At 40.2% G+C, this 22,201-nt stretch overlaps 1 protein-coding gene across 1 annotated transcript; it reads left to right on the top strand.

Moving 5' to 3' along the window:
- The first annotated feature begins 4,973 nt into the window (after positions 1-4,973).
- On the top strand, positions 4,974-5,897 carry LOC117357226 (olfactory receptor 5V1-like). The gene has a single exon (XM_033937599.1). It carries the CDS (start codon positions 5,088-5,090, stop codon positions 5,895-5,897), a length of 810 nt encoding a protein of 269 aa, XP_033793490.1. The 5' UTR covers positions 4,974-5,087.
- Positions 5,898-22,201: the final 16,304 nt, after the last annotated feature.

Raw genomic sequence — 22,201 nt, 5'->3', positions numbered from 1 at the left:
AACATCCAAATAGTTGATCTTTTCCTTATCCCAACTAGCAATAAATTTTAAGTTGGGGTCCAACTGAATAAGCTAATTCAGAAAAATCCGTAGTGTCTCTTCTGTATTATTCTAAATGACAAATATATCATCCAAGAATCTTTTCCATATAATGATATTTTCAAACCACACAGATGGATATAGCAATTTCTCCTCAAATAATGCTACATATATTATAGCAATAGATGGCAGACATGATGCCCCCATTACTATCCCATGTTTCTGTTTATAAAACTTCCCCTCAGACCAAAAGTAGCTTTTTGTCAGAATCATCCATGCTATAAGTAATAAAAATTGGTCTGTCTGATCTTGTAAGTCAAACTTAATTGCTTCTATTATACCCTTATGGGAGATCTTGGAATACAATGGAATAATATCTATAGAGACAAACATTACATTACATTACATTAGTGATTTCTATTCCGCTGTTACCTTGCGGTTCAAGGCGGATTACAAAAAGGATCTATCTGGCCATTTCCAGAGGAATTATAGAATAGTTAGAGAGTAGTCAACTTGATTCATAGAGATGAGGTAGTTCTTGTGGCTTTAGGTTGTTTTAGACTAGAGTGGGGAGGCGTTAGGCTGGTTTTGATTGTTGGGTATCAGGGATTTTTTAAATAGTATGGTTTTTATTTCTTTTCTAAATGTTCTGTAGTCAGGGGTCGTTATCAGCAAAGTAGAGAGTTGGCGGTCCAGTCTCGCCGTTTTTTCCATTTGACTTCTCTGATTGGGGGGTATGTGAATGGAGCGTGGGTTCTCCTTTGTCTGGTTGAGGTGGTTCGGATTAGACGGTTGTTTAGGTATATTGGGCTGTTTCCGTTCATGGTTTTAAATAGAAGACAATAGAACTTGAATTGTATTCTTGCTTGGATTGGTAGCCAGTGTGAATGGAGGTACGCCTCGGTGATGTGGTCATGTTTTCTCAGAGAGTAGATGAGTCTCAGGGCTGTGTTCTGGATTGTTTGCAGTTGTTCAAACAAGCAATTTTGGGGGATTTCCAATTCAGAAATTACTCTTAAAAAACGAGAGGTGTCTTATATAAAAGATTTTGCTTGCTTAGCTAAAGGGCTTAAAAATATATCTAAAAATTTTGGTAAAGGTTAAAGAGTACTCTCTTTAGTGCTCACTATGGGACACCCTGGGGGGAGGTTTAATCACTTAGGACCTTTTAGAAGTAAATACAGAACTAGAGTTCTAGGATAGATTTCTTGAATAAACAACATTGTTTAGAAGTAATATATCCTGCTTCCCTTGCTTCCTTCAATACATCAGATATCTGAATCTTCAGTTCCGAAATAGGGTTTGATAATAACATCCCATAATTCTCCTCATCCAATAGTTGATGATAAGCTTCTTTGAAACAATCCTCTTTATTCTGAAAAATAACTGTTCCTCCCTTGTCTGCTCTAGATATGATCAATTCAGAATTAGAGCTAAGATCTTGTAGTGCTCAGTATTCATTTTTAGTCATATTACCGGTATATTTAATTTTTCACTGTAAGCTGTTACTTTCCATTTGCTCTAGATCTCTCAATATTAGATTAAAAAATGTCTGAATAGCAGGATGCGTGGCTCCCAGAGGATATCAACGAGACTGAGGTTTCACCAAAAATTCATCATCATCCACTTTGTCACATTGGGATCCTTTTACTAAGGCGTGCTAGCCATTTTAGCGTGAGCTAAATGCTAACGCGTCCATAGATTATAATGGATGTGTTAGCGTTTAGCACATGCTAATATTTGGGGTAAACTCCAACCTCCGGAAGCACCTCCACCTGCGGGGAGCTGGCCAGCTGAGGACATGGGGAAAGTGCTCTAACGTCTGGACTCAATGATGTTTCAGGACCCATAGGGACCGCTTCCGACTTGCCTCATTGGAGAGTTCCAAGCAGGGAAATCACTGACTGCAATGGAATGCCTTGCATCCTCCTCATTAATGCCTCAGTATTGCCGATCAAAGCCATCCCGGAGGCTCCAGCAGCACTACGTCTTCTTCTCTTTGGCATCACCAAAAATCAGGTATTTGGTATATTGGAACACCAATTTCTGAGGCAGTCTTCAGAGGTGTGTAACTCAGCCAAGTCAGCATATGGCCATCTTGGATCCGAACATTCCATTCTTCAAAATGGCACCCAACATAGTACTGTTTCACCACGGGGCTGTGTGAAGGGTTAATTTTCTGTAGATCAAAAAAGATTATCAGTACATACTTAATCATCCATTCCTGCCACAACTGTTTAAAAAAAAACCCACTTACTAATGCCTCTGTCTCAAAGTCTCCATCCAAAACCTCACGGTCTTTCAAAATGGCCATGGTGTTTTTTCTCTTAAATATACTCGTACACATAAATCAGGTGACCATTACAGCCAATAGCATCATGCTAAGGACGTCCATTCTAACTCTTCATTTAACTCATGCGAGGATACTGTATTAGGTTCATAAATCAATTTCTGCTCCTTATAGTTCAAAAGATTTTTGAACTATAAGGAACAGATTTGCACATAAGCCAGAACCTAAACATACAAGTATAAATTTAAATTAATGCCAATTAGCACTTGTTTATTAATTAAGTTATGTGCACAAATTGGGTGTGTGCCCGAATTTGTATGTATAATTTTGAGCACCATATATAGAATTAGGGTGTACTGTATACTCGCCATAGTCTCACAGGCTGCATAAAATTCAATGGTGGGCTGCAGGTTGCCATCAGTCTGGCAGTTTACAGTCCTCATATCAATCTAGTCTGTTGTAAAGGATACATTTCTCAAGACAATTTTCCTATCTATCCACATTTTTGTATAGACTACATGTACTTCATCTATAGATCTTGTAGTTCCAATTTTCAAAGGGAAATTGAAAGAGACTTTCTCTGTAAACACTGTTCCATGAAAACGTAACTGTAAAAATTTGCACTTTCTTTTCTTGTTTATATTTTTCTAAGGGATACAACATATATAGGGGTTCTTTTAGTAGGTGGCAAATAAATCTGACCATGTCACCCCCTTGTTGCAAGAAGTCCACTGGTTGCCAGTGGAACACAGAATCACTTACAAAATTATTTTGTTAACATTTAAGACTAGACAAAACAATCATCCGGAATTTATAAATAATCGTCTTACCCCTTATAGTCCTTCTAGGTCCCTAAGATCAACAGCTAATAACCTTTTCTTTATACCGTCACTGAAGTTTATATATACAATGAGATCTACCATCTTCTCTGTCACTGCCCCCTCTCTTTGGAATAGTATTTCAAAATATTTATGCGAAGAATCAAATCTTAATAACTTTAAGACGAAGCTAAAGACATTTCTCTTCCTTGATGCCTGAGGCCTAACTGTACTTTTAAGGGCAATTGAGTGAAAATACTATTGAGTTTACAGCAGCCCTCCCTCTTGTTTTTTCCTTAATTGTTTTGTTTTACTTTACCTATAGTAGTTCTTGCCTTTTACCATATGTTCTTGTTTCTCTGTGCTTTTAATAGTTTTAAAAAGTTTTTATAGTTATAGTTTGGTGACGTATTTTTAGCTAAAGTTTGTCCTTTGTTTTTACAAATTTGTACACCGCCTAGAAGGCTGATTGGGCGGTATAAGAAATTTTAAATAAACTTGAAACTTGACCTACGTTAATATCCATCATGTATTAAAAAAGCAGCTTGGGACAAATCTCGTGCTAGCTGCTTCAGGTAGGGTGCAGGAGCCAAGCATGACGAATGGGTCGGAGCCATGGCCAGCTGTGATAGCTATCACATGCTATCATGTGCTCCCTGTCACAACTGTCAATAACATATCTGTTCTTACTGCCCCCTCAGGAAGAGGCAGTAAGTGTAGCTGTGATACTAGCAGTCCTGTAGAATAGCTGCAATGAAGCTGTCACAGTTGCTTGTTCTCCCATAGGATCCCCCCCAATAGCGACTCCCTTTGATCTGATTCTCCCTGACACTCCTCAATTTGATCCTCCTGATCCTCCCCAACCTCCAATCTAATACTCCTTGTTCTGTCTCCTCCTAACCTGATCTCCTGACTACAACACCCGCAATCCAATCTTCCCTATCCCCTCACTGCCCAAATGTGATCCCTATGGTCCCCCACCTGCATCCAAGCACCACCCACAGGTTCTAAAGCCAACCCTCTCCTCTGAACCCCCTATTTGTCATCATTCCTGAGAGTCTTTCCTTAATAACTGTTTATGAATTTTATCTCCATGAATGTGTCCCAATATTTTTAAAGGACAATTTGTCTTTATATGGAAGGCTGACCCCCCTACTATAAAAATACCACTAGGAGGGGCAGTAAGTGTCATTTTGCACCAGAGCTAGATGAGGTAGGAGTGGAGAGGGACTGCCCCATTACATCAGACCACTAGTGAAGGCCCTCAGGTAAGTCCTGGTTTTGTTTGTGGGTCCAGCAAAGTGACATGGGAAAGAGGCTTGGCTTTTCAATCTGGGAGTATGGCTTAAATGTAAATATAGGGATTGGGAGTATTGAATCAGGGGTGGAGGACTCAGATGATTGGATTAGGATTAGGGGTATCCAGAGGATTAGTTTATGAATGTGGCAAGATTGAAAGGATTAGATCAGAAATGAGAAATGAGATGTAGGGGGACGTTTGGGGAGAGGTGCACCCCAGTGGCAGAGGTGTTTTTTGTTTTTTTTTTATTAGTGAGTGGGTCTGCATTCATGTCACTTGCATTAACAAATAGCACAAGCTCTTTGCAGGGCTTATGCTTGACATGCCCCCTCACCACCCCCCAGTAAATAGTTTTTTGAAAATGTTTCTGCCTGTGCATTATACATGTCTTTTATTCAGTGATATATTATGACTAACAGTCTATAATCTTCAATGATGTTTTATTTCTGTATATTTTATTTCTGTATATTTTTCTTCCTTTAAATCCCAACAGATTATGAACATTGAATCAATAGAAAAGGAAAACAAGTCCTCTGTTACAGAATTCATTCTCCTGGGATTTTCTGACCTTCCACACCTGCAGCTCCTTATTTCTGTCTCAGTTTTCCTGATCTTCCTGATCTCTGTGCTGGGAAACTTGATGTTTTTAATGTTAATGTACACTGACCCTCACTTGCAAAAACCCATGTACTTCTTTCTCAGTAACCTTTCCTTCCTAGATATCTGTAAAACCTCTGTCACTCTCTCTACACTGTTGCACAGCCTTATGACGGGGGAGACACTAATTTCTTTTTCTCTATGTTTAACACAGCTGTATTTCTTTATTTCATTCCTTGGTATAGAAATCTTCCTTCTCACTGCCATGGCCTATGATCGCTATGTTGCAATCTGTGACCCTTTACATTATGTGTTTGTCATCAATAGGAGAATCTGTGTCCTTCTGGCTTCTGCTTCTTGGATAATTGGTTTTTTGGACGTAATACCTCACATATTTTTGACATCTCAGTTTTCTTTCTGTAGGGGAAATGAAATAAATCATTTCTTCTGTGATTTCTCAGTATTGTTAAAGCTTTCCTGCAGTGATATGAGCTACATTGAAGCCGTGGTATTTACGGAAGGGGTTTTTGTATCATTTATTCCTTTTGGATTAACTCTGACATCCTACATCTGTATCATCTCCAGGATCCTCAAAATGTGTTCTGCAAAGGGTAGATATAAAGCATTCTCCACCTGCTCCTCCCACCTCACCATTGTTATTCTATTCTATGGAACTCTAATTTGTGTCTACATAAGACCAAGTTCAATGTATTCACCAAGTCAAGATAAATTTTTCGCTCTTCTCTTCACAGCTCTGATTCCAATGTTAAACCCCATTATTTATAGCTTGAGAAATGAAGAAGTGAAAAGTGCTTTGAAAAAAATATATATTTGCAAGTCACAATGGAAATAATTGTATAAGATTTTGTTGCATGTAAAACAGCATTCAACATGCAGATGGACTACTCCAGTTTAGATAGAACATAGAAATCAGAACAGATTTGTCAAGGTAAAGTCAATGAGACCATTTTTGGCTTCTCTATTTTATCAGATAGTGTCATTTTGGAATTCTTTACTTGTCCAAGTAAGACTATGTGTTAATTAAATTTTCAAAAAAGGTTAAAACCTTGTTAGATGCAAAGCAATGATAAGGCTACAAGAGAAACTCTAATGGCACCATGTCTGCTCCTTGGTCTCCTTCCTGTGGTGTCCCTCAGGGATCACCCCTATCCCCTATCCTTTTTAATATCTATATGTCTTCACTGAAGCTCCTCCAGCTTTCCCCCCTTGAAACAATCTACACATACGCCGATGATATCCTTGTCCTTCTTGAAACAGACCAGAACCTCACCAACCTCCACGATAACATAACATCCTGCATAATGAGACTCCACTCCTGGTCCCTCTCGGTACAGATGAAACTAAATGAATCAAAAACAAAATTACTCTGGCTCGGCCCAAAGTTAGAATACCTGCCTACCCTCTTTGCACTTCCCTCAGGCGCTGCTTTACACCTTGAGTTCTCAAGCAAGGTCCTTGGCATTATTATTGACTCCTCTCTCTCCCTCAACGACCACCTCAACTCCTTGACAAAATCATGCTTTTTCAACCTCCACATGCTAAGGAAAGCAAGATCCTGCTTCCGCCAAAAACATTTCGCCGTCCTCGTCCAATCCATCATCCTCTTCAAACTTGACTACTGCAATGCCATTTACCTTTGCTTAACAAAAAAAAAGCCTCCAAAGACTACAGCTCATTCAGAATACTGCAGCCAAGCTGATCTTTGCAAAACGTAAATCTGACCACGTCTCCCCCTCCTGGCCAAGCTTCACTGGCTCCCAGTGATTTCCAGAATCCAATTCAAATGCTCTTGCCTGGCTTTTAAGATTATTCACGGCATCTTTCCTTCCCTAATCCCACTTTCCTTTAACTCCTCGTGCCCTGACTCTGCCAGGACCGCCCAAAGATTAAAACTATCCTTCCCCTCCCTACATGGTATTCTTCACGCAGGTAAACTGGGAAAATCACTTCTATTCAAAATCACAGGTCTCTGGAATGACCTTACTACCCCTCTGTGGAACCTGAGCGCCCTCCATTTATTCCGCAAACAACTAAAAACCTGGCTCTTCTCTAACATGTAATTTCTTTTCCCTTACTTTCTACTCTACTTATAAACTTATGTAAACCTTTTCTCTTCCTTTCTCATTTTTTAAGTTCTTGTAAACCGTGCCGAGCTCTACTTCCGTGGAGATGATGCGGTATATAAACTTAAGGTTTAGTTTAGTTTAGTTTAGAAACTTGCCAAAAAGGTAAAAACTCACAATAACAACTTTTTTCAGGTATATCAGAAGCAGTAAGGGGGAGGGGGCAAGGGAAGGACCACCCCAGGCACTGTCAAGATGGAGACACCAGCACCTCTCCACCCCCCATGCCATGCTTGCACCCTCCCTTCCATGCCCACATACCTCTTTAAAATCTTCACTTGAAACAGCATGAACAACTACTCTAGCCTGCTGCTAGATCTTGGCTCCCTCTGAAATCACTTCTGGGTCATGGAGCTAGCAAGTGACATCAGAGAAAGCAGCAGGCCAGAGAAGCTGCTCACATTGGCAAGGATTTAAATAGGTATGGGGTGGGAAGGGAGGGCACAAGTATGGTGTGGGGTTGCAGAAGGAGCAGGTGTGTGTGTGTGTTTGTAGAGGAGAGCACAGGGGAGTTGGTATGCAAGGAGCAGGGGGACTATAAAAATGGATTGAGGGGGGCACCACCAAGGGCACCTCCTACCCTTACTACACCACTGATCAGAAGCAGAAAGCCTGCAAGGGACTTCGGCCACGAAGAAGCAAAGAGGACTCTAAGGGAGGACAAGGCCATAGCAGAGAGAATGAATGAATTATTTGATTCATTCTTTACAAAAGAAGATGTAAGAGAAATGATTTTCAAGGCTGATAATGTGGAGGAACTGAAAGAAATCTTGGTGAACCCGAAAGATGTACTAAGCCATATTGACAAGTTAAAGAGTGATAGATCACATGGTCCAAATGGTACACACCTCAGGGTACTGAAAGAACTCAAACAGGAAACTGCTGATTTGCTGTTAGTGATCTGTAACTTGTCATTAAAATTGTCTGTAGTACCTGAAAATTGGAAGATGGTCATTGTAAAGCCAATTTTTAAAAAGGGTTCTGGGGTGATCCATGAAATTACAGACCAGTAGCCTGAATTCAGTTCCAGGCAAGATAGTGAAACCTATTATAAAGAATCATCATGGGTTCATCCAAGGGAAATCTTACCTCACCAACTTGCTTCATTTCTTTAAAGATTTAAATAAATAAGTGGACAAAAGCAAGACAGTTGATTAGTATGTCTAGATTTCCAGAAATCTTTCAACAAAGTTCCTCATGAGAGACTCCTGAGAAAATTAAAGGGTCATGGGATAGGTGGCTTAGGAACTTGTTACTGAATAGAAAACAGAGGGTAGGGTTAAATGACCATTTTTCTCAATGGAAGAGGGTGAATAGTGGAGTGCCACAGGGATCTGTACTCGGACTGGTATTATATAACATATTTATAAATGATCTGGAAATTGGATGACCAGTGAGGTGATTAAATTTGCAAATAACACTAAACCATTCAAAGTTGTTAAAACATGTGGAGGGGCATAATAATAATAATAAAAAAATTCTAAGTCCCCTTTTGGCCTAGGCCCTTAAATGCTGAAAGTAGAAGCAAAGAAAATGTCCATTCTCAAAAAAAAAAAAAAAGAGTTGTTTTTTATTTGGGTTTTTTTTTTTTTAGAATGGCCTACCTCTATGTTCAGCTGTTTAAACGCCCAGACCACCACGATGTCTACAATTAAGACACATTACCAACCAAAAAACTGCCTAAGTCCCAAACGCCTAAAACCAGGCCTTTTAGGTGAAGGAGGAGTCAGTCCTTCGCCTAAAAGCTGGATATTATAACTGGGGTCTGTCAAAAACAACACTGGTTACAGAAACCACACACCCCAAGCAATGATCGCGGCAGGAGAGATAGTCAATCTCTCCTGCCACGATACACCATCCCCCTGACAAGATCAGGCAGGAGGAAGCCCAACAATCGGTTCGGGCAGGAGGGAGCCCAAGCCCTCCTGCCCCAGTGACCCGCCCCCCCAACGACATAGGCAGGAGGGATCCTAGGCCCTCCTGCCCCAGTGACCACCTCCCTGGCTCAATCCTGGCAGAAGAGAGTCCAAGCCCTCCTTCCCCAGCGACCCCTCCCTGACTCGATCTGAGCAGGAGGAAGCCCAACCCCTGCTGCACCAGCGACCCCTCCTGCCCTGGCAAAATCCCCACCTCCCTAATACCATTTGGGCAGGAGGGAGCTCAACTCCTCCTGCCCTGGTGAAACCTCCACCCCCCACCCCCCACCCCCACTAAGATATGGGCAGGAGCCCTTCTGCCCACGACCTCCACTGAGCCCCCAAATTCCAGTTGGCCCAAGCACCTAAGGCCCCTCCTGTAGGCAGGGTTTGAGGCACCTGGGCAAATTAGGCCCTAAGGCCTGCCATTCTGCGGATGGTGGGCCTGCCGGATGGATGGGCTTGGGACCCATCCATCCATCTAACTTTTTTAAGGTACAGCGATAGGTGTCGGAGGTGGGGGGTGTTGTCGCGGGGTCAGTGGCTGGTGTTGCCATTTTGTCTAATGGTCAGATGAAGGAAAGAGCTAGCGGCTTGTGTCCATTTGAGAAAATGAAACTTTCAAGTTAATACTCCTCCTGAAGAAGCCCCCGGGGGAATAGGAGAATGCACTAATTAGCACTTTTGCTCGTTTTGCACACATTTAATTATTTTATCACATGTATTAAGCAAGTCTGCGGAGCTACACAATATGATCGTCCACGCCAGGAAAAGATAAGTGCTTGATTTATCATTATCAAAGAAAAGTACAATAACAACATATAAGCACAGGCTGGATGTTCAAATTTTAGAGCTCTGATATATAACATGGGATGATGGTCCTGGAATGATCTCATTGTGGCTCTCTGCAGGAGATATTAGACTGTGCACTTATTTATTTATTTATCTATTATAGTATGAAATAATTTTAACATACATTTACATCATGCATAGAGAAATATAACTAATTTATTGAACTTTTGAAAAATTTGAAAAAATTTGAAAAATTGAAACAAAGAAGCTGGTAATCAACTTGGAGTAGTTATTTTGTATGTTAACATGTAACTCGCCCTGGATAAGGGCGGGCGAGAAATAAACAAACAAACAAACAAAAGCTAATGAGAGATTTTACGCTTTGTACCAAGTGAAAATGTACTTCACTCAGTATGGAAAGAATAATTGTCTAGGTGCTATACTGGGGGCATAAGCCACATTGTCGGGGCTGTAATGCTAAGGTATTTTTTGATATACTGACTGAGCTGCAGATAGACTGTCTTTTCTGTGATTTTGAAAAGAAAACACAAGTTTGATACTGGTTTGTAGTAACATAACATAACATAGCATAACTTTATTCTTCTATACTGCCACAACCAAACGATTTCTAGGTAGTTTACACAGAAGAAGGCTGGACAATCAGCGAAATACAAAAGGTTAAAAATACAATTAGCTTTGAAGGTGAGACCGGGAGGCCAGGGGGGAAGAAGGAGGATGCTAGAGATAAGGGGGAAACATACTAGCCTTCGGGGGGGCCCCCTAAAACCACAGAGCCGAGGGTACCCACCGCTGGCACCCATGCAGCATTTCCCGACTGACCCTCCCCTCTCGCACCTTAAAGCAGGAGCAGCAGCAAAGTGGACAGCTAGCAAGAGGCAGTGCTTAGAATAGGCTGTTCGCTGCCAGAGCGCTGCCGGTCCTGCTTTAGGAGGCCCAAAGGTACGGAGAGGAGGGTTGGTCACCGAATTGGTGAGCCCAGTTTTTTTTAGAAAACGAATTGGTTAGAATCGATTCACCAAAGTGAATTGATGAATCGATTCAAATCGGTGAATCAGGCAGCACTATGATGGTGCCATACCGGGTAGGCAAGTCAACTGGCAGATGCCTCTCTTCCTCAGTGTGCTGCAGCACACTTGGAATCTCAGGAGACACACTAGTGTGATGCGTCACACAGTTTGCGATCAGGGCAGGATTAACCAATAGGACAAGTAGGCAGGTGCCTAGGGCCCCAAATGGTCAGGGGGGCCCGATGAAGGAGGGCATCAACATTGTTTTTTCCAAACGGCGATGTCCCCCCCCCCCCACGATCGGCAATGCGGGCCCCATCCCGATCAGCAATGCCGCCCCCCCCCCATCAACGGAAAGTTAGACAAGCAAGCAACGCAGGTAAGAAAGGCAACGGGAACTGTAATTGTGCAAGCGGTGCTGATTGCCCAAAGCTTCCCTCTGACGCAGCTTCCTGTTTTTGCCTGGATGCATGGTGGGGTGGGGCAGGGGGCCCAGTGTACTTGTGTGCCTAGGGGCCCTCAATGAATTCATCCTGCCCTGTTTGCGATACATTGCTCTAGGGGAAGGGCTGCTATCATGTAAGATAAAAATGCTCAGGTGCATCCTAGTGGTCTCCTCATCCAAAAGAGTCACCATACAAACAAAATATCATCTACTTTAAACAAAGTGTCTGGAATAGAAGAAGCATGTGGTGTTCATAGGATATGATCACAATTAGAATAGTTTTATAATGAGTTCTAAGAAGGGTAGTTCCATTGTTGCAGAATATGAAGTTTGTAATATACTGGACTTTCAGGGTTCATGTAGAAATTCTGTCCATTCCAGTTTAGAACTCAGGCCACTCCCATACAGAAGAATTTGTTGAATGACTATCTATTTTAATGCAAGCCCAACCGAAGTAGAAAAACAATGGTCCAACTGTCTGCAGTGAAAAACAATCCAAATGGGTCCCTTGCCTGGTAAAAGGTTTTTAATCTAATGTTTTATTCGTTATAAATAAAGGCTGCCTGCATCGTGTACAAAGTCTGCAGTTTTTTGTTTTGTTTGCTATCTATTTTAATGCTAATTTAAATGTGTGTGATGGTGGTGGGGGGGAGGGGTTTGATGTGCAAAAATGTAATTGTGATTTGTCACCCCAAATACATTTGTCTAGAGACACCACTGTCAATTTATTAGGGTCAGAAAACTACACCAGCTGGACATGGATTCCAACAAAAACCCTAATTGAGAGCCACATGGAGAAAGCAACTGATGTTGCTAAAGAAAGGATGATGACTCAGCATTTTTCTTATTGTGCTGATGCATAGGCTTAGAGATACCCACCAGTAACTGATCTGGCAGAATCACAAAGCATCATTAGTGACCAGAACAGCCAGGGTAAATATGAAATGGTAAAGGATGACCCATTGTCACCTCAGGGAATGACTGCTGGTTGAAATATCATCAGGACAAAAGCTGTTCAAATCCTAAGAAATCAGTGGTTCTCCAACAAATAGAGGAGTGGTCTCTGGCAGTTTCAGAGGTAAGCATATATTTTTATTTCTTTCTGACCAAATGAATTGTGATATATGTTTTGATTGTCAGTATTCTGTTGTAGATGAATGATGATGCATATAGAAATGCAAAAGAGTCACTGGTGGTCAATGTGTCTTGCCTGTGCTGCTACCAATATGTGCTCAAGAATGCCCAAAGTATATAGTGAGGACCTGATTCTCTAAAGGACGCTGATCTCAGCAGCCACCGATTGCTTATCACACATCTATGTCCTATAGTGAATTGCATCTTTTTTTTCTAACAGATACCTTAAATGTAGGCCAGCATTTTACAGGCTTACATTTAAGGCATCTGTCTCACACCTACGGAGACACATAGAGATGCTTACGGACGCCCAAGGCTACTTCCAGTGGAAATCATAGCCACACTGGCCTTAAGCATTGGTAGGCATGCTTTTCAAGGTGCGAGTCAGACACCTATATTGTAGGCGTCCGTCATGACATGGATTTTTTGTCAAAAATGTGCATCCAGAATGGCTGATAAGATGGTGGTAGGACGTCTACAATTGGGATGCCCTTTGGAGAAAAAGCCCTTGAGTTTGCAAATGGACCTCTAGAATACAAGGGTAACCCAGTATTGGCTCGTCAAGCATTTAGACACCTTACAGTTACGCCAGCTCCTAAATTTGGTAGGGGCATGTGCAACTTAGAGTATTCTATAAGTTATACACATAAAAGGATGTCCTTCCCATGTCCTATCCATGCTCCATCCCTGTGTGCACCTTCTTGCAAATACTGTATGCTCTATATAAGTTAAGGGGGTATTTGTAGAATAGTATAAGGCTTGCTTAATATGGATGATCAAAATTATAGATGATTGAATTTAAGTTAAAACTCAATACAGAAAAACCCCCAAATTCTTTTATGCTACTCTTTACAAGAAGAAAGACGAGTACATATTTGAATGGAATTTTGTACTCGATTAATTCTACTATAAGAATTCTAGGAATTATTTTAGATCAAAATCTCACAATGAATTTGAATACAGATGTTTTAGTAATGAAAAGTTTCTATATGTTCTGGAAATTAAGGACTATTAGATTATATTTTGATATTTCTTATTTTAGGCTGTTGGTACTTTGGATTATTGTAATATAGTTTACTTAGCAGGTTATCAGAAAAATCGTCATAGATTCCACATCATAAAAAAACACGGCAGTCTGATTAATTTTCAATCTGAAAAAAAATCAGGTCATGTCACACCTGATTACCAGAGACTACATTGGTTACCAGTCGAGGCCAGAGTCAAATTTTAGTTTGGTTATATATGCTATAAAGTCTTACATGGTTTAGCACCTGATTATCTTTTGGATCATTTTTTATTCATTAATTCACAACGCCCAAGACATAATTGTAATTTGTTTGCTTTTCTATCGGTAAAGGGCCGTTTATACAAAAGCTATTTTCAACTACTCCTATCTTTTCAGGCAGCTTCCTGTGGACATAAGGTGAAAGCACCGAAGCCATGCCACACTTATGCTCTGCCTCTAGCCACACCCACTTTTCAGCTAGGTGTGGGCAGGCACCGGCAAGCACCTCAATGTAGGCATCAATAGGTGCCTTGCCAAGTTCCATTTGGAACTCATAATTATTTTTTTTATATATTTTTTTAAAATTAGCTTTTAATGGCATGGTAATACCAATTAAGCCAATTAAACAATTTTGAGTTCCATGAGGAACTTGGCTCGGTGTCGCAGATCTAGGCACCACTTATAGAATCAGGACCAAAATGTATTATGCTAATGCAATAATGTAAATAAAAAAAATTTAAATAACCTGTAAACTGTATATTATGGATATTAGTATTAGGTCCCTAGTACCAAACTTATATTGATAAACCTTGCACTGCAACTATGGCAAATTGCTGCCTGTACACTGTACTGTATATTATGTATGTTAACCTGCACCCGTTCTGAGCTTTTTAGGGAGGACGGGATAGAAAATGAAATAAATTAATTAAAAAATGTATAATCTTTCCTTTGTTTTTTGCTATGTTTTATTTCAATCTATTAGTTTGGAGAGAGAAATTCTGCATGGATTTTGCCTTTGAAAATGGATTTATATGAATAATGTCCCCTCAAGCCTGCATGTCCTACAAGATTCCCTGCAAAATTATTCTAAATCCAAAAACTTTAATTGCCTATCCTCTGAGTTTCCACAACTATGAAGTTCCCAGAGTCCCTGCCATCAGGTCCCGTAAGCATTTGTAGTCTTTTTAAAGGAGCAGAACACGACCTCTGTCTTGTTGAGGAAGAAGTTGCTGTCTGTCCTACACATTGAACCAGTAAGTCAGCCCCAGAAATGGGGCATTATATTTTATGATTTTTTTGTTGAAAATTTGAATGTCTTATATATTTTATTCATGAATTAGGAATCCATTTCTGGCATTAAAAAAAAATCAGTGATGAACAATCTCAGACATCATGCATAAAATTTCCTGGGAAAGAAATGATCTGTACAATAGATTATGGCAAAAAAAAACATTATCTGGAATGTTCAATGCTTTTGTAATTAGGATTATTTATTCATAATTGCATTTCATTTCTATAAGTTAAATGACTGAAATACTGCAGCATTTGTAGTAGGGAAAGAAATATCTATCTTAGGTTAAACAAAATCCCATATTACTAATTGTAATCTCTTTTAGTAGATCCAATATTTATGGGACTTTTGGAAAGGAAGACTGTCTTTTATTGTATAAGGCAAGTGTTGTAGGTAAGAAATGTGCGTTACATCACTGGCTTTCAGATGCCCTGCCTTTTCATTGGCAGTGGAGAGATACTTTTCACAATTTTATGGTGTTAGAGGCTTGTGAGGCCCGCTAAACATAAGAATGTTACATAAGAATAGCCTTATTGGGACAGAACAATGGTCCATTTAGCCCAGTAGCCTGTCATCACTATTACCTGGCAGATCCCCAAATAGTAGCCACATTCTAGGCTACCAATCCAAGGCAAGCACTGGCTACCCCCATGTCTGTCTCAATTACAGACTATGGACTTTACTTCCAGGAAATTGTCCAAACCTTTATTAAAACCAACTTTGTTAACTGCCCTTACCATAATCTCTGGCAAAGCGTTTCAGAGGTCATCTATTCTCTGAGTGAACAAAATATATCCCCCTATTGATTTTTAAAGTATTTCCATATAACTTCAAGTGTTCCACAGACTGAGAGGCGGAAGAAACTATTTTGGCAGGTTTGGGAGCCCTGTATACATTATAAGCCTTGTCATCGGGGGTGAGAAGTTTGGTACTTAATGTTTTATAAAACTATCTTATAGATCATCCACACATAGATTATTTAGTCTCACAGTTGCGGAGGGTGGGGGAAGTTTAGGGGCTGCTTTTAACTCCTAATTCCCACTCAATTGTGAAGTACCTTTGTCTGTTTTATCATTCCCTCTGTGAGAAATTCCCTAAAATTGAAGCCTCAGAACCCCACTGTCTTCTTAAATATATGGTAGACAGCAAAAAGGGGTCATCACTGGCATAAAATACCTCCTTCCGTTCAGTGGCTGGACAATTAACAATAGCTTTGTGCAATGCAAACAAGTATAGAGCAAAACTATGGCATATGGAAAGCAAAAAAAGAAATGCTTTTCTGTGGTAGGCAGTCTATCTTACTGACCAACATTTACCAATTAGAGCTGCCTCAAGGTGTGGAATAAAAGGTCCATCCTGAAAACAGCATCAAACCCTCATTAGCAGCCACAAATGTGGATTTGAATCATTGCTTTTATTAAGCAACATTCTTTAAAAAAAAATTGCACACAACAGTGCTGAAAAATAAATACAGCAATATACTGTACGGTATCACACAACCACAGTAAGTAATTAGGGCCCCTTTTACAAAGCTACAGCAGTGATTCTCCTGTGAAAAATGTACCAAAGCCCTTAGGAATTGAATGGGCTTTGGTGCATTAGCCACACTATTGGGCTTTCTAAAATGGGGCCTATTATGCTCACTATTAGATCAAAATGGTTCAGAGGTAATGTAGGATGCTACAGCGTAGACTAGGAAACAGCTTTACATAAATACAGTAAATAAGAACATAAAAAACATAAAAATTGCCATACTGGGACAGACTGAAAGTCTATCAAGCCCATCATCCTGTTTCCAACAGTGGCTAACCCAGGTTCCAAGTACCTAGCTAGATCCCAAGTAGTAAAACAGATTTTATGCTGTTTATCCTAGAAATAAGCAGTGGATTTCTCAAACCCATCTGAATAATAGCCTATGGATTTCTCTCTTAGGAAACTATCCAAACTTTTTTAAAACCCCGCTAAGCTAACTGATTTCACCACATTTTCCAGCAACGGATTCCAGAGTTTAATTACATGTTGTGTGAAGAAATATTGTCTCCAGCTTGTTTTAAATTTACTAGTTAGTAACTTCATCGCATGCGCCCCTAGTCCTAGTATTTTTGGAAAGGGTAAACAAGCGATTCACATCTACTCTTTCCACTGCACTCAGTATTTTATAGACCTCTATCTTATTACCCCTGAGCCATCTCTTCTCCAAGCTGAAGCGCTCTAGCCACTTTAGCCTTTCCTCATAGGGAAGTCATCCCATCCCTTTTAGCATTTTCATTGCTTTTCTCTGTATCTTTTCTAATTCTGCTATATCTTTTTTGAGATATGGCGAGCAGAACTGCACACAGTACTCGGGGTGTGGCTGTACCATAGAGCAATACAAGGGCATTATAACATTTTCATCTTTGTTTTCCATTCCTTTCCTGATAATTCCTAACATTCTATTTGCTTTCTTAGCTGCTGCTGCACATTGAGCTGAGGGTTTCAACATATCCTTAACAATGACACCTAGATCCTTTTCCTGGATAGATCCTTTTCCTGGATAGTGACTCCTAACATAGAACCCAGGTGTACAGTATACTGTGCTGTATCACTCAAGGTGAACTTCTGTCAGATCAACGACTGGAGAGGGAGAGGCTTACAGCTCCAGAATGGCAAAAGAAGACAAAGACATTGATGCTGGTAGGTCGACCTCAGCCTGGTGAGACTCTGGTGCATGAATTGAGGCTAACAGGTCGACTTCTGACTCAACCTTTGGAGGGGGCAGGCATATAGCACTGGTAGATCGATGTCACCACTGGTAGATCGACTTCAGCCTGATCAACCTCTGGAACGTGAGTCTCGTGATTTGTTGACTGAAAAGACTGTATCAGCCTTGTCTACTTGGCTTTCCTTCTCAAGTTCTTAAATGTCTCAGTGTAAGGGGAAAAAGCAGAGCTTGTCAGACGCTTGAATTTTAGACTGTGTTCCAGCACGGGATCAATTTCTTCCATGTTACTGAACATTTTTTCCAATGCTGATGTCCACCCTGCTATTTTTGCTGACATGAGATGGATGATTTTTGGAATGTTTGATGCATCTCCATCATCACTCTCTCTGACGTCATGTTGTGCCATCTTGTCTAGGTCTTCATTGCTGGGATCTATATTGCTCTCTTCTAAAATTTCTTCCACATCTTTACAGGTCATGGCCTCAAAGCCTTGTCCACTGATTTTTTTTCAAGCACAACGCATGATGGTTTCCTCGTTTCTATTCATGTTTTTTGCAACACATTCAACACCTTCAAATGTGTAGCTCAGTGGGAAGATGTGACTCACTGGTAGAGCTGCTGCCTCTGCACCCAGGGGTTGTGAGATCAAATCCCAGTGCTGCCCCTTAGGACCCTGGGGAAGTCAATCCTCCACTTGTTTGTAACATACCAGTATAGCTTGTCAGCTTTGAATACCAAAGCCATTAAAAGGCAGTTTACAAATCCCCATTCCTTTTCCCTTATTATAGTCTGGCTAAGTTTTTTTCCAACAATTGTTCAAAATAGTCTGTGTGATATCATCCCAGGCTATGCCAACATTGTCTATTACATTGCGTATTGTCACTTTCTTCCAGCAGTCAAACATGGTGGTTTCCTGGTCATCATTTAAGGCTTCACAGTCCTTGCTTTACAGCTCTCGTATGTAGTGGCCCTTGAAAGCCTTTATTATTCCCTGTCAAAGGGTTGGATGAGGGATACTATGTTAGGAGGCATGAAGAGATCTTTTTTTTTTTGTAATCATTTTTATTAGAAAGGGTACAACCGGATAACAGGAACAACAATAATAAGAGAGCTTTAATGTCAGGGTGTGCATTTTCCAGGTCTATGAGCATTGGGAGCAGTGCAGAGCATTCAGCGTGGCTCCCTGTACTAATAACCACTATTGAGGTGTGTGGGGGAGGAGGGGGGTGGTGAGTAAGCAAGCCAAGTACATACTGCGCTATTCAACTCAGACAAAGAAAGTGGTGAGTGTTAGAACTGTCATAATGTCAAAATGGCAATAAATCAAACAGCTGCACTGATCTAGAAATTCGCAGGTAGAGAAGGACACCAAGAAAGCTTTTGTTTTGTGTTTTCTGGGTTTTTCATGTGGAAATTAATGTTGTTAAATGTCCTCCAGATTATATACAGTACTAAAATGAGCGCTCAGATTTGGGCACAGATTGCTAATCCGCTTGTAAACTAATTAGTTAATGAGGCATTAAAAATCAACTGTTGTTACTCATTTGGAGTTGCATGTGGATCTGCCCTATGTCCTATTCTGTAATAGGTGTGCCTACATTTCAAAAGGGGGTACGGCCAGAAACTACGCACAATGTTATAGAACACCTGAATTTATGTGCCTCACTGCCATCAGTTGAGCATGGACATTTATGCCAGCTTTTGGCAGGCATAAGTTCTTGCGCCCAAAGTGAGTTATGCTAATTGAGTAGAGAGTGTGGCACAGTGGTTAAAGCTACAGCCTCAGCACCCTGAAGTTGTGAGTTCAAATCCATGCTGCTCCTTGTGACCCTGAGCAAATCACTTAGTCCCTAAAGCAAGAGCGAAGATGAAAACGTGAGGCAGATTGGAAACTTCCACAACAAATATTGACCTCACTGCTTTGAAATTTGATTGTAGAAAGGCTTTATAACTTCTATCAATGTTCTGTAAATATTTGTTCAAGCCTTCAGTATGATGATAGAAAAGATGCTTATTGAATCAACTTAATAGCTTACTGTTATGTTAGATTAATATCCAATAAAGAAAAACAGCAGCTTATAAGTCTTTTACTTATCCTTTAATGCAGTATCTCAAGCTGCTGTTTTCTTTATTGGATATTAATCTAACATAACAGTATGCTATTAAGTTGATTCTGCTACCATCATATTGAAGGCTTGAACGAATATTTACAGAACATTGATAGAAATTGTGAAGCCTTTCTACAATCAAATTTCAAAGCAGTGAGGTCAATATTTGTTGTGCAAATCACTTAGTCCCCCAATACAGATATATTAGGTAGATTGTGAGCCCACTGAGACAAAGAGGGAAAATGCTTAAGTACCTCAATAAATTCATATAAACTGTTCTGAGCTGCCCTGGGAGAATGGTCTAGAACAGTGGTTCCCAACCCTGTCCTGGAGGACCACCAGGCCAATCGGGTTTTCAGCATAGCCCTAATGAATATGCATGAGAGAGATTTGCATACAATGGAAGTGAGAGGCATGCAAATCTGCTCCATGCATATTCATTAGGACTATGCTGAAAACCCGATTGGCCTGGTGGTCCTCCAGGACAGGGTTGGGAACCACTGGTCTAGAAAACTGAATGAATAAATAAATAAATAACGTTCTGTAAAAATTCCACACAGAGCAATATTACATTAGAGCACATTATAATGGTGCTTAACTCTGGGGGTCATTTACCGAATCTGGTTGTTTGTATACCTTGCGCCTCATTCTATATATAGTGCCCAAAAAATTGGCACCAACTAGAATGGCACTTAGCACGATTCTACAAGGTAATGGCGGAATAAAAATCACTAATGTACTGTAATAACTTTATAGAATTGCGCTAAATGCCTGTGCATCGCTTAACTTCTAGGCACACCCATGCAGGCCAGCTAAAACAAGACCTAAAAGTTTTGTGTAGATCAGGTGTATTCTATAACACCCATGATTCACCCACACCCCTTTCCTGACCACATCCCCTTTTCAAATTTGTGCCCTAGAACTGGCGCATACTTTTTATAGAATTGCACTTTCCAAGTTGGGCGCTCAACTTTTAATTAGTGCCAATTATGGGCTGCTACTTGCCAATTATTAGCATCAACTAGACCAATTAATCAATTAAATTGTACAAGCAAATTGGCTGTGTGCACCAATTTGCATGCACAACTTAAGGCTCCATATACAGAATTTGGGGGATAGTGTGTGCTCTTTGCCCATGTGGCCAACATTTCACTCACCTAATTTGGTGGCACCTATGTCGGATACCTAACAATGCCTAAATCAACCACACCTATTCTCCACCCCAACCACACCTCGTTAGGCATTCTTAGGCATGGGAGAGTGCCTCCACTTAGGCGTCACTAGGCATCCTAAAGGATCGGCGCCAAACTCTTAAATTGTTTAATTTTTTTTATTATTATTTACTGAAAACCAGCCCAGTCAATTGCCATGCTGATTAAGCAAATTAAAAAAATGTTAGGCGTGGATCCTGAACATAGACGACGCTAAGTGGAGAAAGGAAGAGATAATGGTTACTGAAGACGAGCAGACTGGATGGGCCATTTGGCCTTTATCTGCTATCATGTTTCTATGTTTCTCTTTCAAACAACAAACCATCCATTGAGTACAGTAACTGCAAGGCTTAGTGATCAGTCTGATAGTCTAACAGATTGACAAATTGATCTGGTCTGTCTGACACATAGGAAGTAGATAGGCAGGTGATATGGTGCCAAAATGAGTAATTACGGTAATCCTATTTATTTATTTATTTAAAAAATTTCTAACCTTCTTAAACCTAAGCGGTTTACATAAAGACAAACATAATCTGCATGTAACTAACATATAGGTAAATAGATAACTATATCTAAAGCATTTACAATCAAGAGAATGCCTCCACAAATAAAGTTGTTTTCAGCAGTTTCTTAAATTTTTGAAGATCAGAAAGCAGCCTTAGCTGTCCTGTCAACTTATTCCATAACAATATGCCTGCAACTGATATTATAGATGCTCTCATATTAGCATAATGTACTTTTGCCAAGTCATCTATTGATAATAGAAACATTCCCTCTGATCTTAATAATCTAGGAGGCTGGTAAAGTTTCATCAATTGTGTCAAATACCAAAGGATGTTATAGCACATAACTTTAAAAGTCAGAACCAAAATCTTGAAGACAATGTTTGAACATACTTCCGCTGCATATCAAATGTGTGGCTGAATTTTGAATAACTTGCAAAGCTCTGCGCCGTGACAGCAAAATGCTTAAATGAAGTGCATTACAGTAATCTAAATTACTATCTGACAATGAATGTGAAACTAAGGTTGAAACTAGGGGAGTTAGAATGTACAGCAATGATCTCTATTTACATGTTTGCCTTATTTAATAAATCTACAGTATATTATTTTCATTAGACTTGCCTTGTGTACATCTTCTTAAACATCATAGAAAAAAGGAAGAAAAGAACAGAACTGGGAGCATGAAGAGGGTACACGCTTACCAGGCCGAAAATGAAAACAAGTCCTCAGTCACAGAATTCATTCTCCTGGGATTCTCGGATCATCCTCACCTGCAGCTTCTCATTTCTGTCATAGTTTTCCTGATCTTCCTGATCTCTGTTCTAGGAAATTTTATGTTTTTAATGTTAGTATGTGCTGACTCTCACCTGCAAAAACCC

This window comes from Geotrypetes seraphini, chromosome 3, assembly GCF_902459505.1.
Source record: "Geotrypetes seraphini chromosome 3, aGeoSer1.1, whole genome shotgun sequence".
In the NCBI taxonomy this organism is placed as follows: Eukaryota; Metazoa; Chordata; class Amphibia; order Gymnophiona; family Dermophiidae; genus Geotrypetes; species Geotrypetes seraphini.
This window is presented reverse-complemented; position numbering and strand designations above follow the sequence as displayed.

Excerpts from the sequence above, each read along its gene's own strand:
- LOC117357226 (XM_033937599.1), top strand. The coding sequence starts at position 5,088 with ATGTTTTTAATGTTAATGTACACTGACCCTCACTTGCAAAAACCCATG.